Below are 16,864 nucleotides of genomic sequence, written 5' to 3' on the forward strand. Positions count from 1 at the left end.
GCGACTTAAATGTATTAAAAAATAAGTATTCTACAGTAAAATAAAATGTTTTATATGCCTGCAACAAAAACTCTCCTCTTTTGTCAAAGCAGCCAGACATGACCTTATAAAAATTAATCTACAAAGTTCTATTTCCTATAAGATGCTAAAACTGTTGACCGGATCCTTGATGTCCATTTCTGTAGTTTGTTTGTTTTTGTGAATTTGCATAATCAAAAAAGAGCATACCTCTTCTTTAAACAGCTTCTACAAAATTGAGGCGCTCCCTAAACCTTGTTTGTAAATACCTAGAAAATGCATATTTACAAGTATATGTTATTTATTTTGTGATGAATCAAAAAGCACAACCTCTGGAATCTGGACCTTGGAATTTTAACAATGACGAAAAATCGAAATAAAGTAAAAGTCCCTGTCTTATTCAATGATTGTTCCAACTATGTCCAAGAGGAAAGTTTTTTTTTTTAAATTTATTACTAGGTTAAGCTTCCTGAATACCCGACAGCATGTTTAATCTGGAAAACTAAAGTCCTGATTGACTGGCTCAAAGGTAAAATGAACAACAAAAGAGTTACAGAAATGTACCAGTAAGAAGTATTCTAAAGTATTCTACCACGTTGTATAAATGAAATTGTATTTGAGACAATTAATTCATTAAACCTTATAAAATGTTTTATTTTCGATTGGGGAGAAAAGGTAACACAAATCAATATTGAAAAAAGCCTTAAGATAAACGATTTGCAGTAACTTTGACATTGAATGTTGCTTTAAATGCGAAGAAAACCGACAAATGAGTCAATCAACCTCTGTTACATAAATCTGCATCGTCATCCAACATGATTATTTCATCATACTGGTCATTTCTATTTGATCAAGGTCATGAGTGTACCACTATACAATTGTGTAAAGGTTGGACAGCTTGGTGGTTAACAAATCCTAATATCTTGAATTCTTCCAAACATTTAAATTGGCAACACAAAGGGTACATCAAATTCAACATCGGTGACAAGGATTGTGGTATTGCTGTTATGAGTACAAGTACAACTCATGTAATGCATCAAAATACATCTGAAACTCCTCCGAAACGGGAGTCTTTCCTTGCCTTTCTGATCAACATCAAGCCCAGCTCAGTCAAACCCGAACAAAAGGACATCCGACTTTGACCACACATCTTCCAAACACTCACTCACCACGACACACATCATTCTGACCTGGCAGTGACCCTCTCTACACCTTCAATGATCCCTCTCCATACAGCAACCTCCACTTTCTGCAATGGACCCACGTTCCACATTGACTCAAAATATGCACAGTTTCTCTCAAGTCCCTCCACTAACAAGTAAATCCCCAGCAACTATTGATAAGAAAGCTTGATTGATAGTCGTTTGGTCAATATAATGACTTTACACATGTGACAGGGTGAGATTGCACCTCGTCAATGGTACAGATGTTCACAAGACAGAGGTCCTACATACTGAGGTGAAAGTCTAGCCATTCAACCAGTAGAACACTTGTCATCTGGGTTGTGTTCAGCTGTTTACAAGTACTGTAGTGGACTGTTCTGGTTCTTTCTGCCATTCTACTTTCCCCAAGATGGAATTGGATTTTGCATGCTTATCAATTATCTTTACCTATGATATATTTCAATCTTGTACAAGAGAGGAGGGCTGGTGGAAGGGGGTTAAATTACAACACGTGCAACCAACACATTTGTATTCTGTAAAATTCATAAAGTAATCATGTTTATCTTCTGATTTGTGTGTATTTGTGTGTTTATGTAAAAATCACATTTACTGTACTTATTAATCCGTCACTGATGATGATTTTCGGGGTGACGATGTCTACGAATTAAACAAAAGCAAACCAAAGAAAGTCTAATGTAAATGCTAAATGCTAACATGGTACAGGAACTTAGGTACATGTCTGTGGCATGCCACTCAAGTCATTTTTATTTTCTTTGTATGTACAGATTAGAGGAAAAAAATTATCTACTTCTATACAATGTTCCATATAGTTCATATCAACTCAGTTGACCACTTAGCTTTAAATTCCCCCTTAACATAACTATGATGAAAATCAAGACATTAAGTCCACTCCAAAAAATTAAAAAAAAACAGACGAAAACAAAAAAGCTTTAACATACTTTTAATAAAGTGGTCAACGTAACCAACTTCAATGGGGGAAAATAAACAGGCAGCTAAGTGGCCAACCGAATTCTTGTGTTTTTAAAATTTTTCAACATTTTTTTTTTTTTGCATTACGTACATATACAAGTGTACATAATATAAGTATATATTCATATATACATAATGAGTATGTATATATACCAGTAATGCATCCATTATATATACTTATGTTTTACTTTTTCACAGATATGTGAAACAGAAAAAAGAATTTGACTGTTACAAATAAAAGTTTAAAACAAAAACAAAAAAAAAAGAAGCAGGAAACGAAAAACTATCAATAGAAACGATTTGTAAAAGCACTTTGTACCGTTTTTTTTTTCCTTTTTTTAATCACCATAAAACTTTTGCTTTTTTTTTTTTTTTTTTTTGTAGTAATTTTCTTTGCTTTTTTTTTTTTTTTTTTACTGTTTTCATTTTTTATATATTTCTAGGGGAAATCTCTCAGGGGGGGGCGAGGCGGGGGGGCGGGGGCGACACTCATTTGAAATAGGAGTAGTATCCGTTGCTACCGTTTGAACTTCCTATGCTGAGCTCTTGGAGAAGGGATAGAGGGTCGCTGTTCTTCTTGACCTGTTCGGGGCGCGCTCGGGGTTTGGGGGGGGCGCGGAGGGCACTAGCATAGGACATGGTAGGGGGTTTGCTGAGGGGGTTCTGGGGCCCACCAGGAGGGCCCTGACCAGGCTCAGGTGGGGCCTGTTGTTGCTGTTGCTGCTGTTGTTGCTGCTGCTGTTGTTGCTGCTGCTGCTGCTGTTGTTGTTGTTGTTGCTGCTGTTGCTGCTGCTTGTTGTTGGGCATGAGGGGGGGGAACTGTCCGAGGTGCTGAAGGGAGTGGGGGGGGGGCTGGGCTGAGGCTGCTGCGGCTGCTGCCTCAGCCTTCATCTGTTCCTCTGCCTGCCGCAGGGCCTTGGAGGAAGCTGTTGGAGAGAGAGACGGGAGGGGGGGAGGAATGGACAGATGAGGGGAAGAGAAGATGGGGAAATGGCGGAAAAGGAGGGGGCCGGGATTGAAAAGAGGAGGGAGAAGGGGAAAAGATACAAGAGACAATTATTGGGGGAAGTTTTCAACTTCAAATGTATTATTTGGTTATGAAATGTTTTCTCACAATACTTTTTGTGACTAAGTGAATTTGATGTCCTGAGACTAGGTATGCAGGTATGAAGAAAACAAAATTAGACCCCTCAAGCTCATCAGTTTCATCATTATAAATGACAACCACATGACAGGCAATTCTTCACACTTCATAGCAGACCAACATGCCACCAGCCTTCACGTTGGATTCACTGGATCAATCCTTGACAGCCGTCAACAACGGTAACGCCCAACTGACCCCACACACACACACACTCACTCACACACACTCACTCACACACACACACACACACACACACACACACACACACACACACACACACACACACACACACACACACACACACACACACACTGGGGCAACTGACACCTACCTAGGAGGTCCCGGTGCTGAGCAAGTGTACTGGCTCCGTTGCATGGAATGTTGTGGAACGGGCCGGGGCCTCCCCCGTTACCGGGCCACATCTCTGGCGGGGGGTAACCGTAGGGGGCGTGGGGGTGTGTGTGAGGGTGGCTGTGTGTGTGTGGGTGGGGGTGTGGGTGCTCCTGGGGGTCCGAGGGGCAGGGCGGGGGGGGCTGCTGGGCAGCGGCGGGGGCCGTCTCGTCAGGGTAGCTGGAGGAGATCCGTCTCTGATAAAGAGGCCGGCCTGGACCCCTGGGTTCATACTAGAGAGAGGGGGGGGGGGAGGAGAGAGAGATGGAGGAGGGGGGAGAGAGAGAGAGAGAAAGAAAGAAAGAGAGAGAGAGAGAGAGAGAGAGGGGGGGCGGAGGAGGGAGAGAGAGAGAGAGATGGAGGAGGGGGGAGAGAGAGAGAGAGAAAGAAAGAAAGAAAGAGAGAGGGGGGGAGGGGGACAGAGAAAGAGAGAGAGAAAGAGAAAGAAAGAGCGATGGAGGAGGGGGGAGAGATAGAGAGAGAGGGGGGGGTGGAGGAGAGACACAGAGAGAGAGAGAGAAAGAAAGAAAAAGAAAGAGAGCGAAAGAAAGAGAGAGAGAGAGAAAGAGCGGTATTGATTACTGTAGGGCACTCAGCTTTTGGGAAGGGAGTGCTATGCTTAACAGCAACACCCTAATAGAAGACCTCTCTAATGAAAATATCAAAATGCACAAAATAAGCGAGTGAGATCTGATCTTCAATCAGTGCTCTGACAAGATCCTCTCTTTTCCTGACTTTCAACAGTGACAAAGTCAGTAATTTTGGAGATGTCATCACAGATGACAAATTACTTTTTTGATATTCGCAAAATGTCAGTGGGTGCCCCTTGAACAACTAATTTATTTGGGCTGGTTTAATGAATATTTAAACCAACCCCTGAGTCATCTTTCCTGACAGAAGAAATAATTTGGATGTCATCTGACTTAAAACCAGGGCATAAAATGAACTTTTTGGTCTACCAGCCAAGGTGTCTGGTGGATGAGAAAATTCAGTAGCCACATTTTTAAAACCAATATTAAGGCAAATATCACAAAAAACACATTAGCACGACTTCTGACACATTGAAAATGACTCCCTGCACAGATCAAACCTCCTGTAGGCTTTTAAGTTTCGCGACTATCCCTGTCAAAATACCGCTACATATTCTCCCCTGCATGTTTTCGATCTCACGCGGGCGCATCTAAGTCGCTCTCTCACGCTGTCGCATGTAGTTGAATTTGACTGTTATGCTTTATTTATGTAACCAGGGGCGTTGTTGTAACTAAGGAAGCTCACAGACGGGGGTTTGTTTGAAAGTCAGGAGAAGCGTGAGTGAGATGTGCAGCAGTCACAGTCGGCTGGAGGAGGCAGGAGGAGGAGTGTTGTCACAAATGTTGCATTAATGGTGACCATAATAGCAGATCGCACCAGTTTCTTTTTTCTTTTTTTTTAATTGAAGCATAATATTCGCAAACCTCTCTTGGCTACCCGTCAAAGTGTCTGGTAAGATTTACAGGTTTACCCGGCAACGCCAAAATCTACCTACATTTGGTGGGTGTTAATTTTTTGTAACAAATGCAAAAAGTAAAGTAACTTCAAGGCACAGGTAAACAGCATAAGCAGCGCTGACATTTGTGTTGTTGTTGTAAGCTGCGTGTCTCTCTGGCAGTCGAGGCTGGACCCCCCCGGAGGACGGGCTCATTGTTATGCACGGAATGGAATGTGTGTTTGATACCATCCCTCACTCCGTTCCAGGCATGACAACGAGCCTGTCCTCCTCTACCTCCACCAGCCTCCCTTCTCTACCTCCACCAGCCTGTCCTCCTCTACCTCCACCAGAGTTTTCCCTGTCAGCCTGACTTGACCAGGAAAAAACCTGGGTCAGGTCACGTGGTTCGGAAAAACTCCTGGCCCCAATGACGTATGGCTTTGTACTCTACATATCATCCCATATGTAGCCTTTAGCAAGCGGCATTCCCTTAAGCACAGAATTACTATTCCACCTATAGCAGAGAGATATCAAAGAGATATCAAACGGATATTGCACGCTTTGCATGGAATGAGGAATGGTATCAGACACGCATGTTTGATACTATTCCTGATCCTATTCCATGCATTAGAAATGAGGCCCGTCCTCCTACCTCCCCCAGCCTCCCCTGGTTGCCATCCTGCGGTATTAGGCTCTTACCTCTTCTACATTGTGAAGGGCGGTGGCGGCTGCTGTTCTGGGGGACAACGGGTGGTACGACTCCTGGCCTGGGCCTTGCTGCTGACCCTGCTGTTGTTGTTGATGCTGTTGTTGTTGATGTTGTTGTTGTTGATGTTGCTGCTGCTGCTGCTGTTGTTGTTGGTGGTGGTGGTGGTGGTGGTGCTGGAGCTGCATGAGGTGGACCTCCTGTCTGCTGGGGTGGGCCATGACGGGCAGGCCGTAGGGGAAGCTCTGCCCCTGGCCCTGCCCGCCGTGGCCCAGCATGTGGTGGTTCTGAGCCTGCTGCTGGGCGCCCACTGATGCAGCTCCGCTGTGGGGCCACTGGGCCTCCTGGAGGAGGTACTTCAGCTGTGGTGGAGGGGTGGTGGAGCCAGGTTGGTGGTGGTGGGTAGAGTGGGGGTAGTTGTAGAGAGGGTTCCCAGGGTGCTGCTGGAGAGCCGGGTTGTTGAGGAGCTCCAGCTCGCGGCTGGCGTCGGGGTGGGGGTGGGGGTGGGGGTAGGGGCCGGGGGGGAAGGGGCCTGTGTGGTTGGCCGTGGTGGCCGAGGGGGACGAGGGGTCACCTGGGGAGCGGGACTGGGACTGGACCTGTCGGTACTGGAGCAGGCGGGACTGGGGAGGCGGCTGCATCTCGGGGGCATCCCTGTGGTCGGGCTGATCCTGGGGGGGCATCTCTCTCAGGAGGCCGGGGAACCTGGACACACACACACACACACACCTTAATCTCTCAAACGTGTTAAACTAGTGGGGTGTTAAGACACAGATGAAAATTGTTTGATAAAAGGAAGCAATGCAAGCTCAGAAAAAAGAGAGTGGGAGTGGGGGTAAAAAAAAGAAAGAAAAAGAAAGAAAAAGAAAGAAAGAAAGAAAGAAAGAAAGGAGAACAGAAACAGGCATAGAGAGAGATTGAGAAAGATAAAGGACAGAGAGAGAGAAACAGACCCAAGGACAGCTGAGCAAGGTGACGGTACCTGGTGAAGGGCGGCCCTCCTCCTCCAGCAGCGGCTGCAGCTGCGGCCTCCTCCTCCATGCTGGCGCTGAGCCTCCAGTTGGCGCGGAGGAGCTGAGGGGGGAAGCGGGCCAGGCCGGGCTGGGCCAGGTGGGCCAGCTGCTGGGGGAGAGGGAAGGCCACCCCCCCCTGGAGGAACGGTCCTGGAGGGTCCCCCCACTGGCCTAGTCTGGCCTGCTGAGTCAGAGCCTCAAGGGCTAGGGGGTCTGGGGGAGGGGGAGGGGGGGAGGGAGAGAGAGAGAGAGAGAGAGAGAGAGAGAGAGAGGGAGAGGAGAGAGAGAGAGAGAGAGAGAGTGGGAGAGATGACAGAGAGAGAGAGAGAGAGAGAGAGGGAGAGGGAGAGAGAGAGAGGGAGAGAGAGAGGGAGAGAGAGGGAGAGGGAGAGGAGAGACTTTATTAGAAGCTATGATTGTAAGACCTGAGTTAAAGTAGAGGTGTATCTACCTACTGTCTCACTCCCGCTAAGGTGCATGAAATGAGGAGCTAACAGCATAAATAGACATCCAACCTCTCAGTTCACACATAAAATGGTGTTTCTTTCATGATGGAAAATCGTGCTTAAGTGTTAGCCCCTTTGTAATTAAACCTAAACTAATTTAAATGCTGAAATGCGTCGGTTTTACGAAGAAGAAGCGAATTGGACTTTCATTTTCACAGGAGTGGGTGATAATTATCTTATAATGAGACAATTATTTTTTCTTATTCGAGTGTGATTTACAACATAACATTACAAAATTCATGTTACGGCCTGGTTGTGATTAACACATCGTCAAAGGACAAAAAGAAACGTTGTATGGGGTTGAAATAAAACAACCCAAAACTTTCCCAGCAGTGCCTAATTACATGATGTTCAGTAATTATGTGAGAACATGAAAGTGTTATAGGCCTCCAACTATAAACAGACAGTTAGTGGCAGCAGTGATTATCTCACATAACAGCACAAAACAGTCTAAAATAGGCCAGTCAAGAGGGACAATTCACTTGTGCTCAGAACCTTCCGGAACATCCCCCCCCCCCCCCAAAAAAACACACCCACAATGGGCATTTTAATTGTTTTGACTGTTCCAAGCTCTCACATGAAGAACAATTAAAAGTGTTTTGAAAAAACACGACTGAACTTTTAACACTTAAGGAGGAGGATTGCTCAGTATAGCCCGAACTGACATGGCAGTTATGTCTTTGAATCAAAGAATACAAACTGGCAGCCTATTGCATTTGGTGACAACACTATCACACGCCAGTTTTAACGTCCGTTCAAGTACTCATGGCGCACACAGACACACACACGATTGGCATTTTAATTGTTTTGACTGTTTCGAGTACTGGCATGAAAAACAATTTTAAAAAATGTAAAACAAAAACACGACTGAAGTTTTAACACTTGGGTGCTTAGCGGGTGGCGGTGTGCATCGAGGGGACAGACAGAGTGGAGATGAGAGGAAACATGACTTGCTTTCAGCAAACCATCCGCTCAATACGGCAGTTCATTAGTCCATCAAAAGAAACGCATTCAAATAACTAATTTGCTTCATTTGTAGCCTAATAGAAGCTGCCTAACCGAATCAGAACACACCCTACAGTGAGTCTAACTAACTAACTAGTTAGTCAGAAGCACAACCAACTTCAGAGGAACGGCTGGCTCTGTCTGGAGGCAGGAGCAGCAAACGTGTGTGTGTGTGTGTGTGTGTGTGTGTGTGTGTGTGTGCGAGGTGGCCGTGAGCAAAGGAAAGTTAAAACAGCGGAGAGGAGAGGCCTAATCCATAGCTAATTGCGGTTCATTTTTACCCTTCAGATCGCTCATTATGGCCCGAATTTACATGGCAGTTACTATGTCTTCGAATAAATTAATACAAATTGGTAGTCTATTACATTTGGTGACAAGACGATTACTTGCGGTTCGTCTCTCATCATCTCTGCAATAACAACAAAGAAACTCTTCTTGTGTATTTACACTTTGTATTACTTGTGTACCATAATGCTTACATTATTGTTTGTCTAAATACATCTACTCAACTCTGATACTACGCAATTCTTATTTATCCTATAATACCTCAAGCTAATGCTAGAGTCCAGAATGCTAGAACCTAAGCAAGACATATATACGTGACCAGGTTATGCCTAGAAATGACTTTATAATCATTGGTTGCGTTGTAAACCGAAGCGTCATCGGACAACGCGTGCTTGCATCGGTTGCCGTGCAGGCCTTGTGATTTCTGCAATTAGTCTCGCCCTTATAATTGGGAGACACGTTTCCGACATCCATACTGCATGACGGGAAAGAGATTATGGATATTCAAAGACTCAAGTGAAGCGCACCAGCTGAGACCACAGCGTTTGAGTCATTACATTAGGCTAGTTACGCTTGGAGGAAGCCAATCTATCATCTTTTATTTATTGGATTCAGATTCAGAATTTGTTTCACGGACTATTTCCTACTCCTTGAACGATCCAAGATACGTAATCTCACTTGAAGTTCATTTGGGGGCCAACTTCATCCTCGGGGCAATTCTGAATGGCCTCAAGCCCATTTATTCATGTCAAAATGCACATAAAAGGCTTCTGGCATTACGACTGCCAATGGCCCCTGGTGTGAGCATTGATTACTTTGTCTTATGATGGCTGTTGGATAGATGATTCACTTACTTAAACAAATGTATTTGTTGTAAGTCGCTTTGGATAAAGGCGTCTGCTAAATGCCATCAATGTAAATGTAAAATGTAAAAAAAAAAAGTGCCACAAAATACAGCCAAAACGCCGGATTAACTGAGGAACATCATACCGCTTTCAACAACGCTGTCGTTGGCGATCAACGGTAGTTACGCCATTGTTACTAAAATATCTAGTTTAATTTGTGTTGAAATGTTTACATCGTGGCGCCGCCAAGTTCACAGCGTGGCGCAGCGCCACTCTTACATTCTTTGGGCAGAACCCACGAACAGAATGAGGGATGAGGGAAACGGACGTGTTTGATACCGTTCCTCATTCCATTCCATGCATTACAATGCGCCCGTCTTCCGATTTCTGCCTCCACCAGCACCACCTGGTATAGTCGTAGCAGTACGTATCACGACCACTCACCCAGTCCATCTCCCAGGCCTCCGTCTTGACTCTCCTCCCCGAAGCTGTTGACTCTGCTGGGCTGGGAGAGGGCAGGGTGGTGGCCCCCCATCTGGGCCCTCATGGAGCTCCCCATCCCGTCCTCCGCACCTCCAAGCTCCCCCCCCTCCAGGCTGGGTGACTGCACGCCCCTGTGGGGGGGCAGAGGCCCAGAGAAGAAGGAGGGGTTGTGGGTGCCGCTGGGGGGGAAGGCTGGGGAGAGCTGGGCCGCGTGCTGCTGCTGGCTCTGGTTCTGTGGGCCCATGGAGGGGCCAGGGTGCTGTGGAGGAACCCGGAAGGGGAGCCTGGAGACTGGGTACTGTGGGGGGAAGGCTCTGCCCGCTCCGGGGTGAGGGGCGAAGGCCGGGTTGGGGGGCGCCAGGTGGTAGTTGAGGGGTCTTTGGCCTGAGGGGTCTTTGCTGCGGTGGAGGAAGCCCATCCCGTCTGCCTGTGGGTCTAGACCGCGACCCCCCCCACCACCACCAGGATCCAACTCTCCCTGGAGGAGAGGGGACACACCATACCACTGTGAGCACGACCATCATTCATTTGATGATTTTTTTTTATTTTTATTGACTTTTTAGTAGAATGATCCTTATTTCACTACGGACCTGTTTGTCTTTCATGTCTGATGTTTTTCTCTCTGGTGTCTGCAACCGACTCTGCTCCGACTTTGGACATCCCTCCAATTTACCTGATGGGGAAAAAAAAACAAAAAAACAAACAAACACAGGCATAGTTTGAGTGAGCCATGCTACTTGGAAAGCTTCAAACGCCTTCGCAAAACGTGCGTTTGATGAACTTCAGAACGGGTATCCATTAACCAAGACTGAACCCCCTGGGCCCCCCTCCAGGCGAGGCTAAAGGCGTTAAGGCATCAAAGGCGCTTGTGAATTACTGGCAATTATCACCATTCTTTAGACGAGCACGTCGTTTGGGAACAGGTGCTCAATCTGCTCTCAATTACCGTACACTGCTACAGGTATGGGCACCGGCCAAATGCCTTGACTGGAAAAAACAACGACGTCATACAATACACACAATCCCTGTATAATTTTGTCCCATCTTTTCACCTAGTCCTTCCTCACCATTCCTGATGGGATCAGCCTGCAGCTCCTTGTCCGGGCTGGGCTGGCCCCCCATGCCCAGCCCGGGCGAGGGGTGTGTGACCCCGCCGTAGGGGATGGGGGACCCCCGGTTCTGGGCCTGGAGCAGGTTGAGGTTGTAGGCCATGGCTGCCTGGTGACTCATGATGCGGGGGTCCATGGGGAAGCGATTCTGGTAGCCCGGCCAGGGTAACTGGGGAGGGGGTGGGGCATGTTAGTGAGAGGTTAGAATCATGTTACAGAGCGGCAAAAACAAGGTTTGCATCCATTCATTCATTCATTCAGACGGTCAGTACATCATTTATCTGTCAGTCATGTATTCATTCAGCCATTTATTTATTTATTTAATTAATCAGCCAGCCATATGTTCATTCCTTAATGCATGTGAAGGTTAGGTCTTCAATACAGAAATGACATTGTTGCACAATGTCAGTGTACCCAGATACTGCATGAGGGGAAGTAAGGCATCCGAGACTATCTAGTAAAACCAAAAACACCATTTTAAAAACAACCCTGAGATCTCTACTACTGAAGCTTTCTCTCCGGGAGAAAAACACTTAGCAGTTCTCCGTGCCGTACCAAACCCTCCTCCTGATTGAGAGTTGGTTCAGCTGCCATTACGTTTTTAAATGGAGAAATAAACAGCGTAGCCTAGATTGTGTTGGATGGAGAGATGTCTTTCTTTCTTTCTGTACCTGCCCTTACCGTACCCTAGGTAAGGACTGACATTTCGCCCCCCCCCCCCAGGCTAATTAACAACAGAAGTAATTGGTGTCATTTTTCATCTCATTTTGAGAAGAAGAGAAAGGATGGAAGAGAGAGGGATGGAGGAGAAATAGAGAGAGGGATGGAGGAGAGAAAGAGAGAGAGATGGAGGAGAGAAAGAGAAAGATGGAGGAGAGGAAAAGAGAGGGACAGAGGAGAGAAGGAGAGAGGGATGGAGGAGAGAAAGAGAGAGATGGAGGAGGAAGTGAGAGGGATGGAGGAGAGGAAGAGAGATGGAGGAGAGGAAAAGAGAGGGACGGAGGAGAGAAAGAGAGAGGGACAGAGGAGAGGAAAAGAGAGAGCGACGGAGAAGAGAAAGAGAGAGGGGGATGGAGGAGAGAAAGAGAGGGATGGAGGAGAGGAAAAGAGAGGGACAGAGGAGAGAAAGAGAGAGGGACGGAGGAGAGGAAGAGAGAGAGCGACGGAGAAGAGAAAGAGAGAGGGGGATGGAGAAGAGAAAGAGAGAGGGGGATGGAGAAAGACAGATGCCAAACATGAGATGAGCTTTTGGTTGTGAACCTTATGGGCACTATCAGCACTCTGAGCAATCAGTATGTGTTGCTAAACATTTGTTAGCAACTCATCATAACGACATCACAAGAACACTGGCATAATTAAATTTATGCAGTTTCATGCGTTTTTATCTCTTAACACCCCACATGCCTCGTCTGTTTTGTTGGACCTACTACTGCAAACAAACTACAAATTCGAGCCAAAGCAATAAAGACCAATGATACAGTAGCATTTGATCATTTGAATGAACCTGTAAGAGTGTGTGTGTGTGAGAGAGAGAGAAAGAGAGAGAGAACAGATGGATGGAGTGAGAGTGAGAAACAGAGGGAGAAAAAGAGTGACAGAGAAAGATATAGAGAGAGATAGGAAGAGAGATAGAAAAAGAAAGACAATGAGTGTGTGTGTGCGCATGTGTGTGGGATAGGCAGAGAGAAAAAGAAAGAGAGAGAGAGAGAGAGAGAAAGAGAGAGATAGAGAGAGGGATAGGCAGAGAGAAAAAGAAAGAGAGAGAGGCAGAGAGAGAGAGAGAGAGAGAGGGAGAGGCAGAGAGAGAGGCAGAGAGAGAGAGAGGCAGAGAGAGAGAGAGGCAGAGAGAGAGAGAGGCAGAGAGAGAGAGAGAGGCAGAGAGAGAGAGGCACGGAGAGATAGAGAGAGAGAGGCACGGAGAGATAGAGAGAGAGAGGTGTACCCCACTGACGGGCAGGGGCATGGACATGACCATGTTGCCCCCGTAGACGGCTGGGACGTAGAGGATGCTGGCGCCAGTGTGGGGGTCTATCCTCTGCACGGGGCTGGGGGACTTGCCCATGGCGCCGGGGGTGCCACCCAGGGGGGGCGAGAACGCACGGATAGTGTTACCCATCAAGACTGCCGGGTTAGGTTGAACTGGAGAGAGAACGGTGGGGGAAGGGGAAGGGGGGGGGGAATAAATAGGATGTTATGAATTACTATTAAATAAAATACTATTACATTAACAGCTAGATATAGCGAAGGAATGTCCTTTTGTGGTTTGCGTTGAGGTGCAGAAGTGATTAGTACAAAAATCTAGCAAAGGGTCATCTGTGATGTTGTTTGTGCATACATCGAGCATACTGTACCCACATGCAATAATACAGTGTTATTGTAGTGTAGCACACAAGAACAATTTGACCACGTTGGTGTTCATAATGTCAACATAGCACACTAAATCCGGGTTTCTTTCTCAGAATTGGGGGTTAAAGAACAGCATTTCCCAGGATCAGGGGTTAAAGAACAGGTAAAGAACTGCATCTCCCCAGAGAGAGAACATCATATTAAATGATGATGCTGATCCGAGCTGTGTGTTATTCTAGTCTGGGACACAGTGCAGCAGCAGCCTCGGGCCTGCATGGAGCCCAGCTATCCATCTGTGCCACTGAATTAGCTTATGATACTCTGGAGATGACAAGGGGGGATATGTTGTGTGTGTGTGTGTGTGTGTGTGTGTGTGTGTGTGTGTGTGTGTGTGTGTGTGGGAGAGAGAGGGGTGATAGAAATGCCAGTTCTGTTGTTTAATAATGATGATTATGGTGATGATGATGATAATGATTACACCTACACTGTGGTAGGGGTGGTATTCTGGGGTAAGAAGGTTTGGTACACTGCCCCTGTCCTTTTCTCTGTATGAAGTGAGGGCACAATACCCCTCCCCCTCCCCTCCCCCCCCAGCAATAGCACAGTACGCCTCCTCTCCACTCTCCCTCGCTCGCCTAACCCCCAAAAGGGCATTCATGCGTTCCTCTGTGAGGAGACTGGATTCATGGTGACTAGGAAGGGACATTCTGCTCCCTGCTCAGCCCTCTCAACCAGGGGCTTTGTTGTAATCTCCACATAGGAGATGAGTGAGAAGTGTTTATTTTACTCAACCTTTTCAAAGATTTTTCCAGTCTAGTATTTCAGACAAAGGGTTATTAGAGCCAAGAAAAAAACATGTATTATTTGCCTCGGGCCGGCGGTTTTTCCTGACTCTGTGACCTCACCAGGAAAAATTTCAGACCCCCCCCACCCCAGTTGTATCCTATACCTAGGGCCTGGAGCTGTTCCTGGTTATGTCACGTGGTTCGGAAAAACTCCTGGCCCTACATATGACTAGTGTCACAAATCCCATAATAGCAACTGGAGTACACATTTGGGCATGATAGCAGTAAACGGGAAATGCAAGAAAAAGCCTAAGAGTGTTTTATAAACAACACACATGGATGAACGCTTACAGTTGGCATCAGCAATGTTTACCCTAACACCACGACCGGAAACAGAGCAGGGTAGAGACGGTTATGGAACTCACCAAATCCTTCTGGTGGAAAGTGTTCAGTATGGTTCGCATGTTGCCCTTTCCCCTAGAAGAGACAAAAAAAAAGAGAGAGAGAGATGCATCCTTAGAACGCAACGGAGCGAGAGAAGTCGATGGAGAAGAGAAGGGGGGAGGAGGGGGAGGGGGAGGGAGCTCCATAGGGAGCAGGACGTAGCAAGCAGTGACAGTAGGGTCCACGGTGGCCCATATATGTCACTATGGCTACACGACTTGCACTTCTAGAACACGTAGCCAGGAATGCACACAACCAGTTCTAGAATACACAGAGCCAGTTCTAGAATCTAAAGCTTTGGGCGTGACTATTGGAATAACCTAGCAACTGAACAAGGCAGCCTAGCAACTCACTACGAGACCTTGTTTCTAATCGGCTGCACGGACTGTGGAAAGTTCAACTCCTTTGAACTTTTTTTGTCTGTAAAAAAAACAAAAAAAAGGCAAAAACCCCCCAAAAAACAACAACATATGAAACGGACACAGACAGACCCTTGTCATCTTCGTTGTCTGTCAACGGATGACCCCCGCAGTGACTCCCATTGGCTCAATCTCTAATTATCTGATAGCATCGTCTGGTGTGGCCGTGGCGTTAAACTGACATGGCTATGCTAGTTGTCATAGTAACAACGGGACCGTGTGCCGTGTAGGTGGTGGTGGTGATGCTGAAGTTGTGGGTGACAAAGCCTGCCATGGAAGTTTCCCAGTTGCCCGTTTCTCCGTTTCTCTTCATGAGAACCACGGCTCGTGACGGGAAGCAACAAAACCTCTTCAGCGGTCCATAAACAAATCGAACACTTTTAGCCACGTCAAACTGCCAGCGTGAACAAGACTTTATAAGTGCCGTCACAGTGGGAGTCTGATGTATTCTGCACTCCAGGAACAAATCAGGCCACTGTTGGGTACAGCCATATCTAATCAAGTGCATTTCACATTTTCTGGCCCCTTACTCACTGCTATCCTTCCGGGACACTGCCTAGAACTGCCATAATGGGCAGATGACGAAATGATAACTACTCAAGAGAAACTATTTGTTTGTCAAGCTTGGGTGGTCACAAAGAAGAACTGTTCCCTACATTACTACTAGTCCACAAATCGCGGCATAAATGATGCAAGCATTGCCTTAGAGAAATGCCACATCCTGTATGCAGAAACGGAGGGCGCATGTAGGTTCGTGGTTAAGCCTAACCCATTACGGTGAGCTGGCCCAAGTCATATGTACCTTACAATATGGATCTACTCAGTAGGGGACGGAAAGACAATAAAAACAATCATACATTATATATAGCAGTGTCACCGGTACGTGTGGGTGGGTTCTTGGGCGTACAATAATGATTTTTTATTCATGATTCACCTCTACTACACCCTCTCTCTCTCTCTCTCCCTCTCTCTCTCTACTTAATTACAGCTACCTAATCCCCAATACTGCAGGAGAAGGTAGGGGTGCCACACAGAGAAATCTGTCACATCTCTCTCTCTCTCCCTTTCCTCTCTCTCTCTCTCTACCTCTATTTTTCTCTCTCCTCTCTTCCCTTTCTCAGCTAATGAGGACTGACTGCAGCGTGCAACCAGACACACACACACACTCGCAGACACACACACACACATGCTCGCAGACACACACTCACACGCTCGCAGACACACACACACACACACACACACACACACGCTCGCAGACACACACACACATGCTCGCAGACACACACACATGCTCGCAGACACACACACACACACATGCTCGCAGACACACACACATGCTCGCAGACACACACACACACACACACACACACACACAGTAGAAGCCAGACAAATATAAGCAAACAAGCCTGAATAAAACAAGCATCTCTTTGATATGACAACCCTCAACTCTCTCTGCTCCAGGAAATAAAAAATACATAGACTCCCTAGGCTTACAGCAGCAACATCACCCACCGACGTCTACGGAACGTTAAGAGTCACTGCACATCTATTTTCAACGTCTACCCAATGTCGGGGTCACCACATACCTATTGTCAACATCTACACAACTCGGGATGGGGGGGGGGGATGGGGGGTGGGGGCAGGGGAGTGGTGTCGTGTCTATTGACATTGACGTTAATCGTCAGGTGACTAACGACACAGAAGCCCTTGATGCCCCTTAATCAGAATGGATTCTACCCGCTGGA

The 16,864-nt window shown here is 46.6% G+C and overlaps 1 protein-coding gene across 4 annotated transcripts in view; it reads right to left on the reverse strand.

The window, feature by feature from the left end:
- Positions 1–647: 647 nt before the first annotated feature.
- helz (helicase with zinc finger) overlaps positions 648–16,864 on the reverse strand; it is a 48,191-nt gene continuing 31,974 nt past the window's right edge. For 2 of the 4 annotated variants that reach the window (XM_083693808.1, XM_083693807.1), the window contains exons 23-31: positions 14,682–14,733; positions 13,077–13,264; positions 11,084–11,294; positions 10,607–10,689; positions 9,978–10,494; positions 6,862–7,105; positions 5,873–6,584; positions 3,647–3,938; positions 648–3,097 (exon numbers count right to left, since the gene is read on the reverse strand). In XM_083693808.1, coding sequence (XP_083549934.1) covers positions 2,661–3,097; positions 3,647–3,938; positions 5,873–6,584; positions 6,862–7,105; positions 9,978–10,494; positions 10,607–10,689; positions 11,084–11,294; positions 13,077–13,264; positions 14,682–14,733 — 2,736 coding nt within the window. In that variant the 3' untranslated portion in view covers positions 648–2,660. Of the gene's footprint in view, positions 3,098–3,646; positions 3,939–5,872; positions 6,585–6,861; positions 7,106–9,977; positions 10,495–10,606; positions 10,690–11,083; positions 11,295–13,067; positions 13,265–14,681; positions 14,734–16,864 lie in introns of all 4 variants that reach the window. The other 2 variants (XM_083693806.1, XM_083693805.1) reach the window with 1 other exon arrangement.

The sequence above is a fragment of the Argentina silus genome, assembly GCF_951799395.1.
Source record: "Argentina silus genome assembly, chromosome: 22".
Taxonomy (NCBI): Eukaryota; Metazoa; Chordata; class Actinopteri; order Argentiniformes; family Argentinidae; genus Argentina; species Argentina silus.